Source organism: Nilaparvata lugens, chromosome 2 (genome assembly GCF_014356525.2).
Source record: "Nilaparvata lugens isolate BPH chromosome 2, ASM1435652v1, whole genome shotgun sequence".
Classification (NCBI taxonomy): Eukaryota; Metazoa; Arthropoda; class Insecta; order Hemiptera; family Delphacidae; genus Nilaparvata; species Nilaparvata lugens.
In genome coordinates, this window is record NC_052505.1 from 49,911,637 (window position 1) to 49,933,511 (window position 21,875).

Genomic DNA, 21,875 nt, shown 5'->3' on the forward strand with positions numbered 1-21,875 from the left:
GCGGACTTAACTATTTAACAGGCCAATTTCGTTGCAGAGACATTCTCTTAGCTATTGCTCTGCCGATAGGTTACAGCGCGCCAACTAACAGGTTTCTCCGTTACAGAGACCAAAACCTACAGGCAGATGACGTCATCTGAGGCTACCAATAACTAAAAGTGCTCTTTATTTAAATACCCAAAATCGTGCTTATAAATCCTTTATATATTCGCGCCAAGTGTATTTTAAGGTTATGTTGACTTGTTTGCATGTTTTAAAAGACAGACGAAAATTGTCATACATAATAGTTGATTACATTATAATAACGTTAACTATTTGAAACTGTAGATAAAGTGTAAATAAACTGAATAAAATATCATTGACTATTCGAGTAGCTTGGACGAAGATATAATACAATTTTCAATACTTGATTTAAATAATCTATTATTATTAATTTAAATAATGAGCACCGTATGCAGAGTCATTAGAAATATATCTTGTAAACTGGCTGCTTTGCTTTCAAATTATATTAAAATGCCAGAAGACAATGAAATAATTCTGGTCAAAATTGTTTTGAAATTGGTAATTTTCCTGATGTTATTGGCTGTGTGTACTACTCCCAGTGTAAACACTGAACAGCACATAAATGACAAGTTGTTCTGTAAATACTAAAGCAAATTGTAGTTTATAAGTTTTGGTTATATTGGAACTGGAGTTTTATTCAAGATACTCGTTTCAAAATGTAGATATATCACCAATATAGAATATTCTTTCACATTAAAGTCTTCAAATTTCCAGTAGAATTACTGTATTTTGAGTCTTGAAAGTTTTATGAAGGAGTCCTATGTATTATTTTGTATTACAAAACGGTTTTTTTAATAAGAATTGCTTAAGGTATTCTCAATGCAAAAAAATTATATCCTAACTTGTATCATCACTTATCAAGTTGATGGGTCTTGAAACTTGTCCCAGATATTCATGGTAGGTATTGGGGCTCAAAAACCTATTAGGGGCTCAAAAGCCTATATTGAAACTTTGGATACACATTTGTTGTATTAGATGCGTACGTTGAGCTTCAGAAATTAAGAAAGAAACTGAAGTTTCTAACATGCATCACCTTTCACTTTTAATATCGTTCAAAAACACTACTTGTCTCTGAGAGAACTTGTCTCTGTGTCGTTGGTATGTTGCCTTCCTAGCCACGTTCGTGATAAGAAGGCTTCTATTTCTTGTGTTGTGACAGTGGTTTATGTTTTGAAAGCTTTCTGGGTTTTTGTATAGTCTGCAAATAATTTATAGGGAGTATAGTTGTCTTGCGTCCATCACACCAAACTCATTGTAGAGCTGGTCTGACGGTTAACGAGGTGGCTTCTGCTTAATGATTTTAATTATTAGTTTTTGCATTCGATCCTGTGCCATTCTTTTACTTCAATCATTGTCTTTCCTCTTTCAGCAGCTGTACTTTCTACATACTGATTCCCTTCCAGTCGTGGGCTATATTACTACATTGACAAATTAGGAACATAAGAGAAAAACTGTAATTTTCCATGTTCTAAAAATAATTATACTATTTCATTATATGTTTATTATCATATAAAATTAACTTTCAATTGCGGAGATGTTAAATGTTTCAAGTGGGGAATGATATACTGTAACGGGAATTGGTTTAATTCGAACATTGGGATATCTGATGTTCAATAATAAGGCAAAAATTTCATATTGAACCACTACAGCACCTCATACAGCATGGGCTCTCCTAAGGTTTTGCTTTGCTTCCTCCTTGAAGCATATGGGTTCCTGGCAAGCCGTTATTACCTAACTTACCTTTCCAACTCATCATATTTTTATAAAGATTAAATGTCGGACTACGATGGCACTAAGGAAGATTTGGCAAGTATTAAAAACATTTTTTTTTGTTTCCGGTTGGGGAATCAAATAAACTGGAACCGGTTTATAAAATTAATAAATTGAAACCGGTTAATTGAATAAACCCGGAACTGGGGAGCGGTTTGACTCAGTGCTCGCTTAGTTAAGTTGAGAATCATGTGCCTGTTACTCGGAAGGTGACTGCTTGAGCCAACTCCTCTCAATATGATTCATGAGTTGTAAATCGCTTCCTGGTGGATCGTAACCCACCTAAAACTGTAGGTCCATTCATCTCTCATTATCATCCGCCTCTTTACCCATAAACAAGCCAAGAGCTCATGTGGACATCACACTCAGCAGAAAATTGCGATAGGACTTCAAAGGGACACTGTATTTTTTATTTATTCTTCTATTTGTACAAAAAATATTCTCATCATGCTCCATAATATCACAAATAATATTAATACTAATTTGTTGTTAGCTCTATATTAGTTTCAAATTAAATCACCAAGAAATTATATTATATTGAGATTAATATAATCAAGTTGCAAGGTTATTGATAACAAAAAACGATAATGATAACTATAATTTGCAGCTCGCTGGATGTAGCTGAGGACGTGTTCTATGCGAAGTGCATGAGGCTGGGAAGGGTGGTGGTGAGTAAGGAGCCGGCCATCTCGTGGAGGTGGAATGGATTCATGATGGGATTGAACCTGGTCTGGTGCCTCACTCCGCAGTACCTCTCCGTCAAACGCCATCGCCAACAGGTCATGCCCAACACCTTCGCCCGAAATCTCGTTTGCAGGTAATCTACCACTTTTCATTAATTAGCATTTGAACAAATGAAATCTTCAATTTATTTCCATCTGTAATCTACCACTTGATAAATCAGTCTAGAAATATATTTTCGGCAACTAAGCAGTAGGCTTATCGGAAGTATTACAGCAAGCATTGTTGGCAGCATTTCACTTTACTCTTCTCTGCCATAGCCTGTGGTACTTTTCTAGAAGTTGCGTTATGTGTTATGAATAGATATTCTTGAGATGCGTTCCATGTCAAAGAGCTCCATTGCAAAGCACGGGTGTATTATAGTTGATAAATATCTGATTTCTAAATAACTCATTGTGTTTTGTGTTGAAATAGAATATAAATGTATCCCACCTGAGTCCTCAGTCCTAATTTTTTTCAAACTAAGGCACTATGCACTCTAGCGCGACTCAAATCGTAGACTCCAGTCGTGGATACCAGACTTCCCGACCTTTTAACTCGACTTATTAAGCAAAGATGTGTAAAAGTAGGCTTATTTTTATCAAACTTTTTTCAATGGTATAAAACAAGAAATTTTAATTCTTTTCAAACAAATTTGAACGTGTTCTCTTTTATATTCACTTTAAATCCTAACCTCACTTTATTGAACATAGAGGATACTCAAGGCTCTCGTATATTGGCGACAAGCATGTCGAGTAGCAGAGACTCAGTCGCGTGTATCCAATGAATTGATGTGGAGTGCTCTAACGGCTAAAAGTCAAGACAGGGATTCTTATCATTTGAAGTTTGAATTATGTGTTAAGGAGAAGTTAGGGAAAGTTTAAAATTAGTTTAGAGGGGGATTAGGGTTAGGTTCTAGTTTTAAATTGGCAATATGCTAGTATTAATCAGAATTTTTAAATCATTTTTGAAATAATAAGAAACTTTGCCATCTTAGTTGACGAAGCACATACTTGGAACGCTGAAGTATGGAGTCGCTTCGCGATTTGAGTCGCAGTGGAGTGAGTAGTGCCTTAGGTAGATCGTTTTTGTCACATCTCAATTAATTAGACGCAATAGATGTTGTTTACGTGGTATTTTTGGGCCAAAAATTTATGTGTTTTAATTCTGTACTTTATGAATTTAATGTTTGTGTTTTGCGGTATCTTTTCATCAGCATATCCAAAATAAAAATTTTCAGTTCTATTATAATTTGAAATTACTAGATATATGATTTTAAAGATTATACCTGGATATTTAGACAATCTGAGTGAAAATTAAGATAGGTGTTTCGAGAGATAGCCTGTTTTATCTTTTCTGAATATTGTATTTGCGTCATCTAATAAACAAATAAATGACTAAAGAACAAGAATAAAAAATAATAAGTATCTGCTGGAGAACTAAAGAACAAGTATCTACCACAGATCTGCTTCAGTGATTTTTATAGCTAATCTATGAAAACCAGGTATGATAAGAATATTCTTATGATATTCATTGGATACTCGCGACTGAGTTTCTCTACAACAGATGCAACAGATTTCTTGTGAGTTGAGTGGATAATATGTTTCTATTCACCACGATTTCCTAGATACCGTACATGTATTTCTATTCTATAACTTCAGATATAAATATGTGAACTTTTTCTAGGATAACTGTAATATCACAAGACCAACAGAAGCAGGTGACAGCGGAGCAGTGTTCAGGTATTGTCAAGTTCTCATTAGTAAGATTCGAGGAAGTTCAAGTTATGGACTTGACCAAGGACTTGACCTACCCGATCACAATCAGCATCAGCTTGCTAATCTCGACACCCAACTCCAAGCCAGCTCTGCCGCCAATCTCCACCATCACTATTGAACAACCGCCTCCTGCTCCTGTTTCCACAGCCAGTCTCACTGCTTAACTGCAAATTCATTCAACGTGTAAATAATTGTATTTGTAAAAAACTCCAACTCAATTACTTAAAAGCTCTTTGTTAGTGATAGTAGTATTGCCTTAATGCATGTGAACATGTCACTAACCGACTAAATGTGATATACTAGAACCGTAAATTGATCAGTCATGATCGACAGTCATTTAATACATATACGGTATTAATTCTATTGTACAATATTATACATTCATCAGCAACTGATGGAAATCTATATTATTTGTGACTGAAATATACATTTTCCAGTGTATAAACTTTTAAGATCATCATAGTTATTACAGTTGAAAACTCATAAAATCACTCAGAAAAAAATCATGAAAGAATGCAAATTTTTAATAAAGAAGTATATTTTAATTTTCTCAAATAGCATTTTTTTATTTCGAGGGTTTCTGTATATGAAATAGAAAAGAACATATTAACACCTTTTTGAAAGAATGTTATCTTCGGTTCATCTCCTGATTGTCTAGAACATAAAATGGATTGGAAAATTCTATTAGTTTTTTGTGATTGATCTTGCCTTGCTTCCTTTTTATTATCACCAGATTACGCAATTTTTTCGAATGTATTACTCCAAGATAGAGTTTTATTATTTCATTCCATGGACAAGGAATGTGTTATTTATTATGTTTTTTTTTTCATTTATTGTTAGAAGAAAAATGCATATTCCAAAGGGCAATTAAATACCGTACGTTAATGTCAATCTAGATCTATTCTTGATCTTCTGCTTAAAACTAATGATAATAAATCTGTCTTCTAAGGAAAAGGAGTTAAATAATATTCAAAATGGTGTAACTTAATTTTAACCCACAGGTAGGGGCGAACAGAACAGGTAGGTCGATGTTTGGCTTTCAGTTTCGATCGATGCCACTAACCAGGCCTAGAAAGGTGTGATCACGTGACAGCACTTAGCGAGGAGGTCTTGAAGCGATGTGACAAACGCGATCGCGATTCCACTTCTAGCGCTCCCTACCGTATTTCAACTTCAGTCCACCTAAGAAGACTGTCAATAAAAACAGTTATGAAACTCGAATTTACTTCACAATATTCATGTCAAAAAAGAAAAAATATGAACAATTTCGATCAAATTTTTTCTTCAAATTGACATCTAAAATAAACTTTAATTACAACCTAAAAAATATAATAAAAAACTTTCCATAAAATTAGTGAACAAAAAATTAACTGAAATTCATCATCAAAAGCAATATTAAGGTGCGTACAGACCTAAGCTCTGCTCCGCAAACGAACGTTACTCGAGCGGATCGCAAGATGATCACTGGTCGCGGTTAACGTTTTTGTTTGTAATGTTTGTTAATAGTTACGATATATCTGTGTTAGCAAATAAGATTATTAAAATTAATAATTGATTATTAAATTATAAATAATATAATGATATATATTATATTAATTAAATACATTAATTTATATAAAGTTATAATAATGTATTTATAATAATAGGCTATGTACCAGCATATTAGTATTTAGAAGGAAGAAGCCGAACTCCCAACCAAGCCTTTCAGCTTTTGAAATATTGACAGACATTACCTTTCATGATAAAATATTAAAATAAATGCAATAATCATAATATTTATTATCAATTTATTATATAAACATAATGTATTATTGGCTACCCAGCAATTCCCTGGTCAGAATATTTTATTTAGTTTTGTCACCCGATCAGCTGGATTGAACATTTCACATTTGTGAGGTCAGGTTGTAGCGAGGTCAACAATATGACAAGCGCGCTATCATTCTTCGAACATATTACGAACCTCTAGCAATCCCTTGCGTAACGTTCATGACGGAGCATCCGTTTGTTCACTCCCATACTTTACAGTTCTGTAAGCTGTAAGCTGAACATCGAGTTGAACGTTCTGTTTGTACCCTTAATAATAATAATTTAAAAATGGCATTAATATTGAAACATGTCTTATCTTTAATAATTATCTTTGAGAAATCAAAATGCTTCTAGTTCAATCAATTAAAAAATGATCTATAGTAATTACGAAAGCTTAGTTCAGGTCACGTTTCAAGCATATAATTTCTTATGGAGTCTCTACTAACATTGTTATGTAAACATACATGGATTTGACTGAAGTGAATAATTAAAACATGAATAATATATTTCTTTACATTTCTACACGCTTTATTCAACATAGTTTTGTTTTCATTTAATTTCAAATCTGAGTGTGATTTGAAATCGCATTTCTGTTACAGTGTTACTGTATTCTTTTATTTTTACATTGGGGTAAGATATCCCTACCTGAGTAAGGGCAGCTCTTCCAATATTAGTTGACATTTCAGTTATGAGCTTCAAAATCTTTTTTTGATAGTTCAGATTTCACAATTCATTGCTCATAGGTTCCTTTCCTTACACTCAAGCCTTATTTCGGCATAACCCTCAACAAAAAGATTATAGGTTACCATTTTTATGTTTTTTCAACTCTCCATAGAATGATATTGTTTTAAAAAATCAACTGATTATCAATGTTAAACATTGCTAATATTTTTCAATTTGAGTTCTTTAAGAGAATACAATCATAATGAAATTAACAAGATTAGATACTTATTCGAAATAGATATTATATTTTACTTATCCGATGAATCTTGTTCAAAATAGACCGATAGTTTTCTAAAATGTAATAATATAGATATTTTTTTATTCTAACTTCTGTTGTATCTAATAATTTTAACAGCACTTGTTATTAGTTTCCTAGTTTATTCACGCACCATAATTATTAATTTATTTTAATAACGTAAATAGATTATTGACATTATAATTTTTAAGCCTATTTGATATGAAATATGCTATTCTATACCTTGTCATTATTGGTGCAATAGCGATTAGTGTGACCCTCGAATTGATTTTAAAAAGCATTTTATGTATTTTAGTTGATCGTGTTAACCATTATTCATGATTCTTAGTTTGTGTGCTACGCATTAGTTGACTTCAATGTAGGGTACTGTATCAGTTACTTTTAGTACAATTAGATTTTTAGCTTGGTGTGAATCTATAAAATAATCTATCATAATCATTCTATATAGTTGTAAACAGTAACTCTACATTCTAGCTAAAATATCGTATCGTGGATGTCAAATATTATGAATTTAATTCAAACTACTCGAGTGTCTTAAATGTCAGACTTAATCAAAATTAGAGGTAAGCTATTTGTGAGAGTATTATTTTATATTGTAGTTTCGATTAGGCTAAAACCAATCTCTGATATCCCAATTCAAAGTGTAAGCAATTCATAATTACTCCAAAGAGCTTATATTTATTCCTCAAGATTTGGACGTTTCATGCTTTCGTGATTTGGTTCATTGAAGAAACTTCATGTTCCAATTAATATATAATACAAGCAAAAGCTAATTAATGTATCTTGGAAACGATTCAACTGTGTTTCTTGATGTAGCGTGCTTATCAAGCACGGGATATATGGATATATGGGATCATATCGGTGAGTAATACTAATTATAAATTATGTACTAGAATCACATTATTGGAAAATACGATTTTATTGTTTTTAAGCAAAATTTCTGATTAAAATAGATTTTTTCTAATATATGTCTATGAAACAAGATGATGTTTCCTAATAATAATAAGGAAAAATATTCATTTTGTGGATGATGCCCACAAGAATTTGATGAGATGATAAAACGTCCATACCGGCGGAATATTTGGCATATTGAGTCTTGATCCAGTAATTGAATAATTGATATTTCTATTCAGTGCAATCTATTCCGAAATACAGATTATTTATAAAAGTTTGAAAAACATTTTTTCAATGTCAAAAATTGATTATCAGCCACTGTAGATGAGAAAGCACAGTCTTCACTTTTGAAATAGAACACAATCATGTTCATTTTGAATCATGATCTTTCATTTTACTGACAACAACTATTAGCGTTTGTACTTGTATCACTGTATCCGATTTACTCAACAAGCATGCAAAAGTCTATCATCAACTCACTGAAGTCGCCCTCTTAGTGAAAATCTTGAGCAACAAATTATAAATTATCTTTACGTGGCAGAAAATTGTAGAAAAAAATAGCCATCTTAGAGGTAGTTTGGTTCGACGTTCATGCCTCATAAATCATATTGTTCATTAATTATGATACTATACTATGTTCTATACTAATGTACATTAAGCATTACATTATTATTGATTTGATTTGATTGATGTGTGGAGTAATAAAATTAACTAGAGTTTGTTTTGTGCAGCGTGAATTTGATAATATATAGTTTATATAGTTCAATTTATAATAATAGTTTATTTATATTGCCTTTTGTTACCAAAATTATTTTAAAAGTATATATTATTAACACATTCCTTATTATCTCCAATTAATATTTCTCTTTCAGATATTAACTTAATTGTTCCTTAATATATTGATTTATGTTTCCTCAATCCATCTGTTAGAATTAGATCATGATGAATACTGTTGTATTTGACTACTTGGTCAATAGATTAAGTAAGGTTCTATGAGGTATATAAGTGACTCGTACTTGACAGCTAATGAAAGTAATTAAATTAATTGTGAACTCATATTACCGTGCTGAGGTTTTCTTATGATTCCAGTCATTCACATTCCTGCAATGTGAAATACATTCATAAAGCAACATTGACTGATTTTTTACGAATATTGTGACAATTTTAATATGTGGTTGTATAATCAATAATAATAATTTCATTGATATTTGAATGGTCCCCTCCGTTGCAACTCACTGATAATAGGATCAGCAACTAGTTATAAGCCTATTTCAACTCAAGTGTAATTTTGTGCACCTCAACCATTCATAAACCATCAATCAATTCTGTTTAATCGTTCACTATAATCAATATTAATAATCTTTCTCTCATAATGTAACACGTTTCCTCCACTTATTGGTTATCAATGTCCTCTTTGAATTTGTGACATTCAATTGCTCAAGCTCACAAAAACCTACCTCAGAACTTGAAAAAATGTTCATGTAACTTAAAATTGGAAAGGTCACTTTCATCGTTGAAACGGTTAACATGGATAAATGAACTGTTCAAAGTTAATATGCCACAATTTTCAAAATAACATTCGTGAAAGAACTTGTCTTGCAAATTCCACTCTGAACTTTGAATATAACATGGTTTTATCCTTTGTAAATTATGATTTCATAGATTAATCATAACTTTTCAATTTGGTTTTATAATTCTCATTCAGAATAGGAACCTTCATAAACAGTAAATCATTCATGAATAATTCATTAATACATTCATTACATTTCAAAATACTGCAATCGCACAATTACACATACGAGCTATACCAAATTTTCTATTGTATACTAATTTGCTTACTAAGTTAGGTAGCTTTCTAACAGAAATTTGTTAGTGATAATAGTACCATATTGAGAGTATTCAATGAGTGATAAAATAATTTATGGGGTAGTAACAAAACATTAATATTTTTAATGAACTTAATTTATTTGTCAGTGTATTTTTGTAATAATTAAACATCACTTGAATAAATTACAGTATTTTATTTGTGTGGCAATTCCTAATATTCAACTTGATTTCCGTTGAAACAGTTACCTATTTTATTCGTTATGGTTATCAAATTCTTCATAGAGATTTTTTCAAATTTTACTAATTAAATCACACAAAAATATTTTTCTTGTGGAGAAATTCATTTTGAGCATTCTGATTCTATTATTTTTATCAACTACTATTTTATTGTGACCACCTTGAATCTTATAAGATTTATATATTAATATTGAGTTCTCTTTCAATATTCATTGATAATGTTTGTGTTTACTACTGATTTGTGGTAGGCCTAAACATTGCACTAAAATAGTGCTGTAAGCTATTATTATTTTCAGTAATTTATACATTTCAAAACTTCTTGAGAAAATCATCACTAAGAATTATTATTTCTAAGGACTTAAACACTAAATAATAAATCTATCAATTTTCAAATGACGGTTTTAAACATAACCGATTAAAATCCAAGCGAATCGGACATCGTAAAATATTCTGCTATGAAATGAATGAACCCCCAGAAAAAGGATACTATCTTAACGTTGATAAAACTGGAGCACCCTTGAAGAAAGCAGTTTGCTGTTTGCTGGATTGATATGAGTTTGAAATTTTTATGAATAGCTGCCTGCGTTTTCTTCTGGAACGTTGGAAAAAGCAGAAGGCTTTCTCTGGCGGCAAGCATCCAAATTAATTTCCTTTTGTCTAAACAAGACGTTAATGTAACCTGGGAAATAGGGATGGTTGAGTTTCGTGTCTTGTATTTAGTTGGTAACAAGGTTTCCTAAATTAAAAAAAAAGTATTTGATAAATTTATCCAGATTGTAACTATTTATTTTGGTTTTGGGACTTTTCCTCATCCACCCTTGCCGGAATTGAGGGAAATTCTCGCAGGAAACTCGCTCACGGAGGGAAAGTAGTCGACGGTCAGGGAAATTTCGAGCGGCGAAAAGTGTGACGAGGGAATGAGAGTGCTGCAGTCAGTAAGGTGCCTGTTTGCAAGTAGGGGTGTCCTGTGACAAGTGCATGTGTACAGATACTACTTTTATTTCAAAAGACTTGCCGTTCTTCACTTGCAAACATGGAAAGAGCTAAGCTCAGTTTTTCATGGGTGATAGCCTGCTCACTTCTAGTCGTCCTATGTTTTGTCGTTCACAAAGGTAAGTGCCCGGCTTGCTCTGTCAACTACCCTCAAAGCCACATACATGTATGGCTTGAGTGTGCGATCGTTTACTGTTTACTCAAACTATAAAACACCTCATTTTTCATATATTTACATTTGCTATCAAATGCTGACTGGATTCATAGAGTCAACATCTACTCTTGAACTCAATGAATTCCATTTTCAGCATGCAAACAATCAATATTCGTTTAAAAAGTATTTTCTGGCCTAATAATTGAATTAACAATTTTCGAAAACCATTAACTTACCATATGCGTTCATTTATCAATGAAAAATGAAAAGGGCTGCGTTGAGGATAGACCACTATTAGATGTGCACTATCAAATCGTTGAAAGATCTACCGGCTTATGAGCATGTACGTGGATTGCCTAGCAGTCGTACAGTACCTAATTTAGTTCAATGCAATATGACCAAAAAGATTAAAGAATTAGGCCTACGTAGAAAGTAACTCAGTCCTTGATACAGGATCATTGAATTAATATTATGTTTGGATTTTAGAGTGAAACGATCAACCATTGAAATGAATGGTAAGTTCAGGGTTTTAATGTTTTGGGGCTGAGCATTTTTAATGCAGGCATTGAGCGTTTGTATAACAGCGAGGGCATTGATTAATCTAAAACTAGAATAAAATACCAATGTCTTAGGCTAAAAGCGATCGATCCGTTTAATAGGGAAATTAAATTACAATTTTCTATCAGATTCAAAAAGATTCCATGTTTTAAGCTGTTGAGAATCCAGATCAATTAGATATTCCATTCCAAAAGAGTTTTCAAAAGCCCTGTTGTTCTTTCAAAAACGTTTTGTAAAAGCCTTCAAAAGACCCAGACGAGCCTACAGAGCTTCAAAAATGACATAGTTTTTGAACAATATTATAATGCTGAACAATACTTGAGACTGTAAATTATAATAATGATGAAAAAGTCAATTACATTAAATTTCTCATAATTTACGGTACCGTATTAATTAATCCTTCCACTGAATTGTCAACCGTTTATAATTGCATAGGCTACTTTTGGCATTCTTGAATTCATGTGAGTGTCTTATCTGTCCAATAATATTACACAGTATCTCTTTGTAATTGGCATGGAAAAGCATTTCATTGTCAATAAAATTCAGCAGTACGTGATTCATTATCAAATAATTCTCCAGTGTTTCTCGTCACGGTTAAATAAACTATGATCACATGAGCTCGAAATATACCGTATGCCGTTTGATTTTATTGAATGACATTCTGTATTCAAATTAATTATCTCTTTCATTTTCAATAAAATATCAATATGCGAAATGCGTTTATTCCGTAAATTGTATTGAATATAGTATTACAATATATTTGTATAGTATTATATTACAGAACATAGACAAATGTTCAAATGCTATAATTCATTTCTCAATAACGAAAATTTTTCGTGTATCCTTTGTATGATTCAATCAAATGGAAAGTCATTTACAAATTACGAATAAAAAAATATTGTGAATGATTCATATTTAATATATTGTCAGCGATAGTGTATAGTCAGAATAGCAATAGTGTTTTAGAACGAAGCATGTTGAATCAAGATTAACTATTTATATGTTCACAGTGCTGATGGGCTATTGTTTGTCATAGTAAAATGGGGTACCGTATAGGTACTATATTAATTGGAACCAATAGTTGCTTCAACAATAAGACGCTTACGGTAAATACAGAGTGATTATAAAAGGACTTTACAACTTTGAATAGCATATTTATTGAAATTAAGGATATTTATTGAAATTACTTACAGAATTAAGAAAGGTGTCATTTTGTTACAAAAAACTGCAAGTTTAAGGTGTGGCTATTATTTTGGTTCGATGTGACAGCCCTTGGTAATGAGACATACATCAAACCGGTAATCGATTTCTTGCCACACTCGTACCAGCATTCAGGCGTAACTTGTGCAACCGCAGCGATCCGAATGTGATCCGATTTCAGAGATCATTAAGATTGTCTGGTAGAGGCGGAACATAAACATCATCCATGAAATCCATCGGTGTTAAATCCGGTGAGCGAGTGTTTTTTTTTACAAAATGACACCTTTCTCAATTCTTTAAGTAATTTCAATAAATATTTATGTGCTTTCAAAGTTGTAAAGTCATTTTATAGTCACTCTGTATTTTGAAAGTAGGTACTTTCTTATTGTCAGTTTATTCTAATTAAAACTAAGTTTATTTTACAAAAACTAATGTCTGGGAACAAAGATACCAAGAATTAACATTATTTTGTTAAGAGCATTGAAATAGAAGCACAGGGTTGCCATTTGGAGGGGGGGCAGGGGGGGCCTAGGCCACCTTAAGGATCAGATAAATAATGAAAGTGCGGCTCTATCTACACGAATCCTTAGAATCTCATACTGATTAAATACTTTTTCAAACAGCATTAGTATAATTCCTTCTACAGTATCAACAATGTAGCAAAATTGCCTTGAAAGTATGGCTACGGGTACGGAGTAATAAAGAATATATTTTTTCGCCACACTTGGATGTAATGAGCTGGTTTACGTGCGTCATATGGTGGCCGAAAGTGATTGTTTTCCGACCAGGCCGGTAAAACTTTACGGCCCTAGGGCTGTAAAATGACCTTGAATAACAGCTGATTCTGATTTGATATGAACGGGTTTACAAAATAGTTTATGAAACAGAATCAGTTTATGCTTCTAGAATTGAATAAAGTATTTTGCAATAAGATACTATCATTTCATTTGGATGAATGAAATACAAATAAGATATTATAAACTACTCAAATTCAATTTTCAGAGTATAATAGAATCTAACCTCAAACCTCATAGTACTGCGTTTATCACAAAACCTGGTGGATAGTTTTGGAACTACTTGGGCAATATCCATGGTGCTGAACGTTTTAACAAATAGTTTATGAAACAGAATCAGTTTATGCTTCTAGAATTGAATAAAGTATTCTGCAGTAATATACTATCATTTTATTTGGATGAATGAAATACAAATAAGATATTATAAACTACTCAAATTCAATTTTCAGAGTATAATAGAATCTAACCTCAAACCTCATAGTACTGCGTTTATCACAAAACCTGGTGGATAGTTTTGGAACTACTTGGGCAATATCCATGGTGCTGAACGTTTTAACAAATAGTTTATGAAACAGAATCAGTTTATGCTTCTAGAATTGAATAAAGTATTCTGCAGTAATATACTATCATTTTATTTGGATGAATGAAATAGAGGTAAGATATCTTCTTCTTCTATATAATAAGAGAGAGTGGGGTTGTGTTTGTTCGCATCAAAACATGTCAACTTGTGGATTGCATACCGGAAAAACGGGAATGATTTAGATCTCCAAATTTTGAACATAGATTCTAAAAATATCAATCTCGTGCACCTGGAAGCCCAAATTTCTATTTTCCTTCTAGATTTTTCAGAATATTAATGTTCAAATTCATCTATGCTACCGTAGGCTAATTGAAGTTCCATAGCCCAAAGTGTGTATTTTTATCAGCAGGTTATAAGACTACCATTTACCAACGTCTATGTAGCGCAGCGGTAAGAAGCTTGCTTACGGAGCGATGGTACCTCGGTTCAAATCCCCGATGCTTCCCATTTTTTTGTTCTTAATTTTTTCCCTCGAAACGTATTATTATCAATTATTTTTTGAAGGAATTTGTTTTCATTACTATTGAACTTGGATTTTATCAAATAATTATTTTCAATGTAAAATTTTGCCACCAGTACAAATGAATTGGACATAGTCTTCATGCTGTAGGCCTATAATTTATTGAATTTCATAAGAAAAACATGAATAGATCACAATAAAATGAGTAATAATTTATATTCTTCAGTTATAATGTAGGCTACTATCAGACACGAATTCCCAGTGAAACGAGTATTTTAGGTATTTTTTTGGAATTGGGAAAACAAAGGCTGCCTGATTCAAATTGAGGAGGATCCTAATAGAACTAAAATTTATTGATGTATTGGAAAAATCAATATGATTCTGTGAGGTTTCCAAGTATTATGTATTCTTCAGTTTTCTATACTTTAATAACTAGATACTAATAACTATACTAATAGCTAGAGCTATGACCTTCCACTTTTGTTTTCGGAACTGCTTAATAAACAATTATTCTCATATATATTGTTTATTTCTCTGTGTGGCGAAAAATAGCGTTCGCACCACGGGCAAAAATGTTTTTCCGGCTCTCAATCTTTTCTAGTCCTCGGCCTACGGCCTCGGACTTGAAAACCGATTTCAGAGATCATTAAGATTGTCTGGTAGAGGCGGAACATAAACATCATCCATGAAATCCATCGGTGTTAAATCCGGTGAGCGAGTGTTTTTTGTTACAAAATGACACCTTTCTCAATTCTTTAAGTAATTTCAATAAATATTTATGTGCTTTCAAAGTTGTAAAGTCATTTCATAATCACTCTGTATTTTGAAAGTAGGTACTTTCTTATTGTCAGTTTATTCTGATTAAAACTAAGTTTATTTTACAAAAAACTAATGTCTGGGAACAAAGATACCAAGAAATAACATTATTTTGTTAAGAGCATTGAAATAGGAGCACAGGGGTGCCATTTAGGTGGGGCAGGGGGGTCCTAGGCCCCCCTTAAGGATCAGATAAATAATGAGAATTCGGCTCTATCTACACGAATCCTTAGAATCTCATACTGATTTAATACATTTTTAAACAGCATTAGTACCGTATAATTCTACAGTTCTACCTTCTACAGTATCAACAATGTAGCAAAATTGCCTTGAAAGTATGGCTACGGGTACGGAGTAATAAAGAATATATTTTTTCCTACAGTTACGTTGAAAAGTGGCCATTGCTGCACTGATTACAGAACGCAAATAATCACTTTTCCGCTCTAGTGCGGGAAAAATTTTTCCTACACTCCAGATTTGCAACATGGCAACGCAAAATAGTTGGTGGGTTATATGGAGCACCAGTGCAGCAAAATCAAAATCAAGTTGGTAACAGTGACTGTGGTATAGTGAGGTCCATGTTATAATAATATCAAGGACATCGTGTTATCGTGTACAACAGTGGATGACACAGCCGCGACATCAGTGACAGCCGCCCCTTCATTCATTTACTACTACATTATTCTATTTTATTTATTAATAATAAAATTACACAGAAAAACATTTGATGCATTTCAGGCTATTTTACCCATAATTACTCACTTTTCATATTCAATGGTAACTGTAGGAAAAATTAAATGTGAAATACGTGCGCAAAGTTCCTATGCTGAACTCAACAAACCATTCCGCCCTCGCCTACGGCTCGGGCGTAAACGTTTCTTTCGGTGCAGCAAACTGTCACTTTGCGCACTAGTTGCACAAATAACTATTTCTCTGTGGTATAGTTGAAGCTTAAATATAGAAAGGGTACAATTATTGATCAGATCAGAATAAGTTAGTTGTTGTATAAATTTCAACGTGAGATTTAACAAGTTGCAAGATGTCACAGTGAAAGCAAAAGAAAGGGCACAATCAGACAATCAAAAATGTATGTACAGAGTTGGTGAGAATTATGGGAACAGCTTAATGTTTCTTTAGCTTTCTAACTGAAAGCTATTTTCCAATTAGAATATGATTCCCAATGAAATTGTTGAAATTGTCATTGTAACAGAAAAATGTATCTTTTTCCATGATTTTAAAGAAATCTGTTTCAGTGTATTCCTACTTTAGGGCCTATAGCTACAGGGCCACTACTGTAGGCCTATATTTCTAATAACAATTTTATGATTCAATAACTAATAATGTATATGTTTGTATTGATACTCCAACCAAATTTGTATAAAACTGGAAAAAATGAAGCATATAATAACTTTTATGGGGAAAACCCCAGAACCCTCTATCCTTTGGGGGTATTCCTTCCCTCCCCCTCATACCTCTTGGTTTTTGCCCCCCCCCTAGCAGTTTAGTGAAATGGCGCCACTGTAGGAGCAACTTCATCTATTATTCTACTAGCGGATTTTTACCAATTAAGAGAGAATCTTCTATGGATGATGAATTTTTCTTTATTTAGAGCGCTACTATATTTGAATATTATGTAATTTGGAATCACCCGTGGAGGATTGCTATTCAGTTTCGAATCAAGCCCTAATACTCTATGTGTTAGAAGATAAGGTAGCCTGTAGACCCCTTAGGCTACCTATTTCAAAAGTTACATAGGTACGGTAACTCTAATAGAAGCAGGCCTCCTGTTATGTACGTATGTCTGTACAGTGAACTGTTCTCTTGATATCTATTTTTTTCGCTAAGGGTGATGCCCACATGAGCTCCAGACCTGTTCGTGGGTAATGAGGCGGATGATAATGAGAGATGAATAGACCTACAGTTTTAGGTGGGTACCGAACCACCGGGAAGCGACTGTACAACTCATGAATCATATTCAGAATTTTCTCAATTGACAGGATGATCTGTCATTCTCATTTCTAGTTTATACAACAGGATTTTGAATTCTCTACAAGTTTTACAACCGTGTAAACTTGGTGATAGTGTGATTAAAAGTATGGTTGAAAATGGTTTCTTGAGACACGAGAGTATTCCAGTTAGTATGTAAACTATTATTAAAGATACATAGTTCATTTCATCAATAATTGACCGCAAGTCAGAGTTTAAAATAAATATTGTACTTCTAAGTGAAATTATATCATAATCATGTTCAAGTATGTTAAATCATGTTATATATGCTCTCGGCTAATTTTGATCCTACAAAACATAATGCCCTCAAAGTAGGCTCACCTATAGTAAAGTCTAATAAAACAGCCTGAAAAGGCTGTTGGGAATGGACTAGATAGTGAGTATTTCAAAATGATTCTAATTAAAAATAATACATCATCGTAAGTGGCTCATTGAATATTGACGGCGGTGGAAAAATATAACGACTATACGTCCTATCATTTCTACTGACGTTATAACGTGAAACTTACTATAGTATCGCTTCAAGGTCAAAAACTTTGAAATGCAATCTCAAATGCAGGTTTCTTTCTGATATAAAGCTGCCTTGAAGGAACGTGCATTTTCCAATTTTCTATTACACTGACCAGTCAGTTTTCACGTGAAGGTTAGAATGTGGATGTGATCTTGGCCACTTGGCCTGGACTGACTAGAGACGAGAGACGAGTCAATGGGACTCGGCTCTTTGGAAGGGGGTTGAGCAAAATGTGCGCGGATTGCGGGGGGTGGGGGGCTTTGAAAAGGGTGCTGCAGGCGACCTTCACCGAGGTAGGACCCCCGTTTGGGGGGTGGGAGGGGGTCGGGGGTTCGGGTACGGATCGAAACTACAGTAAGTAGAAGTAGTACTGCCACCACACTCCCCCCCCCACCATGAATCTGATAAAAGGAATGCGAAATGCCCTCTTATCCTCTCTCTTTCTTCCCCTCCCCCCCGCATCACTTCGTCTGATCATTTCCATTCTGCTCGCTTTCATGCCCTAACTTGTGCCCTATTCCTTCCAGCTGTCCTTACAGTTGGCGTTCTGCACAAATACACCATTTCTTATGAAATATCAATACTTTCCCACAATAGCATTCTCACGAGATTTCTCATTGCATTTCCATTTCTTCCATGATTGGTGTGTCCACCTGTCCTTTTTGTAAATGAATGGGATGGATAACCCGTTAGTGAACTTTTAATACACTTTCTCATTGGAATAATTAACTCTTCAATTTCATCGAAACACGACTGGTCTGAGAAAGGAATAAAAGTTTACTCTGTGATTCGACTGCTTTAGGACCGACCTAAAGTGGGCTACCACTTATTAAATTAATAAACTGGTCTTAATCCAAAAGCAGTTCAAATCAAAGTGTAGTTATTCCAATAAAAATACTATTAAGTAGCGCTAAAATAACTAGTAAAATATACAATTATTTTATTCACTCTGCACGATAATGTTGAAGAACTCGAGCGGAAGTGAAGATGGATATAGAGCAGAACTATATTGAGACGATAGAGTAGAAGAGAGGTCCCAGAGCAATCATGGCTTAAAAGCTAGAAGGAAAGAGAAGTATCAAAAAGCCTAGAAAAAGATGAAAGTTGAATGGTTGGAATCGTAACACTTTGGAGCCAATCCTTCAAAGAATAGGAGGACCAAATTTACATTGGTGGATAGTAAACAAACTAATGACTATGATGATATATAATTATGATGATATTTTGTTCCATAATTCATCTGTGCTGCATTATGTACGAGTGTGGGTAAGTAGTATAAGCTTATGCTATCTTTTCTCTATGAAGAGAAAATATATGCTGCCGAATGATACAGCATAAATTTCATCATTTGGAATCTCATTCATTTATTCATTCAAAAAGTTCAAAATAATTTATTCATGATTCTGCATAATGGTCAATGCAGCGAAAAATACCCTCTTTGACTCCTGCCAAGGATAGCAACAACAGTCCTTGAGAAGCGTCAATCAAGCACGATTTTTTCTTTGTTTTACGATAACTAGCATTTTATATGGGTGCTACAATGAATGTCTACATGAAGCTGGAATCGGCCCTAAATACTCGCGCAAAATTTTAATACGAAATTTATGTTTGTGAATAGCTCAGACGGCGCTGACTATAACCTCCAGCATAGCACGCAACGAAACTAGGGGTTGTCATGGAAACGCCAAACATTCGACAAATATTTCCCGATGTCCTGGGTGGCGACGCTTCCTTTCCTTAATCCCCCGTTTTCCTTTACAATTTCCGGAATTCGCGCTACGGGAATAGTTCGACTTTCGTTTAATTAGAGAACACAATAAGTGAGTCGGCATGGAGCATCCAAATACAGTACAACATTTTCCAGTTTTAAGATTCACTGAATGATCTCTGCAAGTTAGATTTCTAGACCGTTCACTTGGAACTCATTTTACATTTGACTATGATATGACGATAAAATTTTATTAGGTAGATTAAGTTTTTTGAGAATGAGTAGGATAATTGGTTTCAAATTCTATGATAAATTCAGTAGAAGCAACTATTAAATTTGAATAATTACTTATTCATTGGGAGTTTTATACATTTCCTCTGTAGCTCCTGTGATCATTCAAATTCCATACTTTGGGAATATAATTTTATCAGATTAGAAATTAAACGAGTCTTGAAAGCCTACAGCGTTTTCATAATTATAATAAAAAATAATTCATATCCTATATTATCTATTATGATTAAGAATTCATTTCATTTATCATAATAAGATAATTGAGTCCTTCTAATTAGTTGATTGATTAAAATATTTAAAATAATTGTTTTATCATGATAAGGGATAATGATAAAGGATAGGAGCTTATAACTGTATATGATCATCCCATTAACAATTATTATTAAATGACTTGCTTGAGCTGACAAGCTCAAATTGGATCGTCAGTGTGAAAAATATTCACAATCATGATTTCACTTCTATAAGAAATAGGCTAAGGTATTAGGTGGAGGGAGACTCACTTCAAATTCCTTATAAGCAACATCAAAGCTTCTCATTCAACCGATTCTGCCAGTTCAAAGTGAATCCCATACTGTAGCACCTCTCAGCATGCGTGTGTGAGCAAAGGCGTTTTCCAGTTAGCCACTGTGAGGTGCGTGTTTCAATTATGTGACTCATTTCCTCAAAGACATTCCTTATCTCAATTGCTGATATAATAATTCTCAATTGAAAAGTGGTGATTTCCTGATCCAATTATGATTTGAAAGCATGAAGGCAGTATTATTATTTATTATTATTTATCACAATCAGATTTTTAAACCTATAGTAGGCTAATGATAGCTAGCTCTTTTGTAAAGGTGCAACTGATTATATTGTTATTTAAAAGTGACAACCTATTTTTCAAATTTATCGTGGAGGAAGCTTGGAAGAGTAATAGAGTTTAGATCTCAAAATGATATGAAGCAGTTCAAAGGGCCATGATTTATGCTTATTTAATACCATAATGTATTTATTCGTTTGGAAGAGTCCTCGATAATAACTAATGCCTATGTACCTGAGAACTATGTAAAGGAGAGTTTTATTGTTAATTTCTATGGCGGTTAATCGTATCAAGGTACCCAATTAGGCCTATTACCAGCCATGTCAGTGGCCATGCCAGCCATGCCAGTGGGGCCATGCCAGTGAGGCCATGCCAGTGAGGCCATGCCAGTGAGGCCATGCCAGTGAGGCCATGCCAGTGAGGCCATGCCAGTGAGGCCATGCCAGTGAGGCCATGCCAGTGAGGCCATGCCAGTAAGGCTATGCCAGTGAGGCTATGCCAGTGAGGCTATGCCAGTGAGGCTATGCCAGTGAGGCCATGCCAGTGTGGCTATGCCAGTGAGCCTATGCCAGTGAGGCTATGCAAGTGAGGCCATGCCAGTGAGGCCATGCCAGTGAGGCTGTGCCAGTGAGGCTATGCCAGTGAGGCCATGCCAGTGTGGCCATGCCAGTGAGGCCATGCCAGTGTGGCCATGCCAGTGAGGCTATGCCAGTGAGGCCATGCCAGTGTGGCCATGCCAGTGAGGCCATGCCAGTGTGGCCATGCCAGTGAGGCTATGCCAGTGAGGCTATGCCAGTGAGGCCATGCCAGTGTGGCCATGCCAGTGAGGCTATGCCAGTGAGGCTATGCCAGTGAGGCCATGCCAGTGTGGCCATGCCAGTGAGGCTATGCCAGTGAGGCTATGCCAGTGAGGCCATGCCAGTGTGGCCA

The 21,875-nt window shown here is 34.1% G+C and overlaps 2 protein-coding genes across 2 annotated transcripts in view; both read left to right on the forward strand.

The window, feature by feature from the left end:
- Positions 1 to 10,020, forward strand: part of LOC111058444 (protein germ cell-less) — a 33,277-nt gene extending 23,257 nt beyond the window's left edge. Inside the window, exons 8-9 of the mRNA XM_039421419.1 lie at positions 2,441 to 2,650; positions 4,240 to 10,020. Of these exons, the coding sequence (XP_039277353.1) occupies positions 2,441 to 2,650; positions 4,240 to 4,495 (466 nt within the window). The 3' untranslated portion in view covers positions 4,496 to 10,020. The remainder of the gene's footprint in view (positions 1 to 2,440; positions 2,651 to 4,239) is intronic.
- A 972-nt stretch (positions 10,021 to 10,992) lies between these two features.
- Positions 10,993 to 21,875, forward strand: part of LOC111058446 — a 33,254-nt gene continuing 22,371 nt past the window's right edge. The window contains exon 1 of the mRNA XM_039420111.1: positions 10,993 to 11,186. Coding sequence (XP_039276045.1) covers positions 11,108 to 11,186 — 79 coding nt within the window. The 5' untranslated portion in view covers positions 10,993 to 11,107. The remainder of the gene's footprint in view (positions 11,187 to 21,875) is intronic.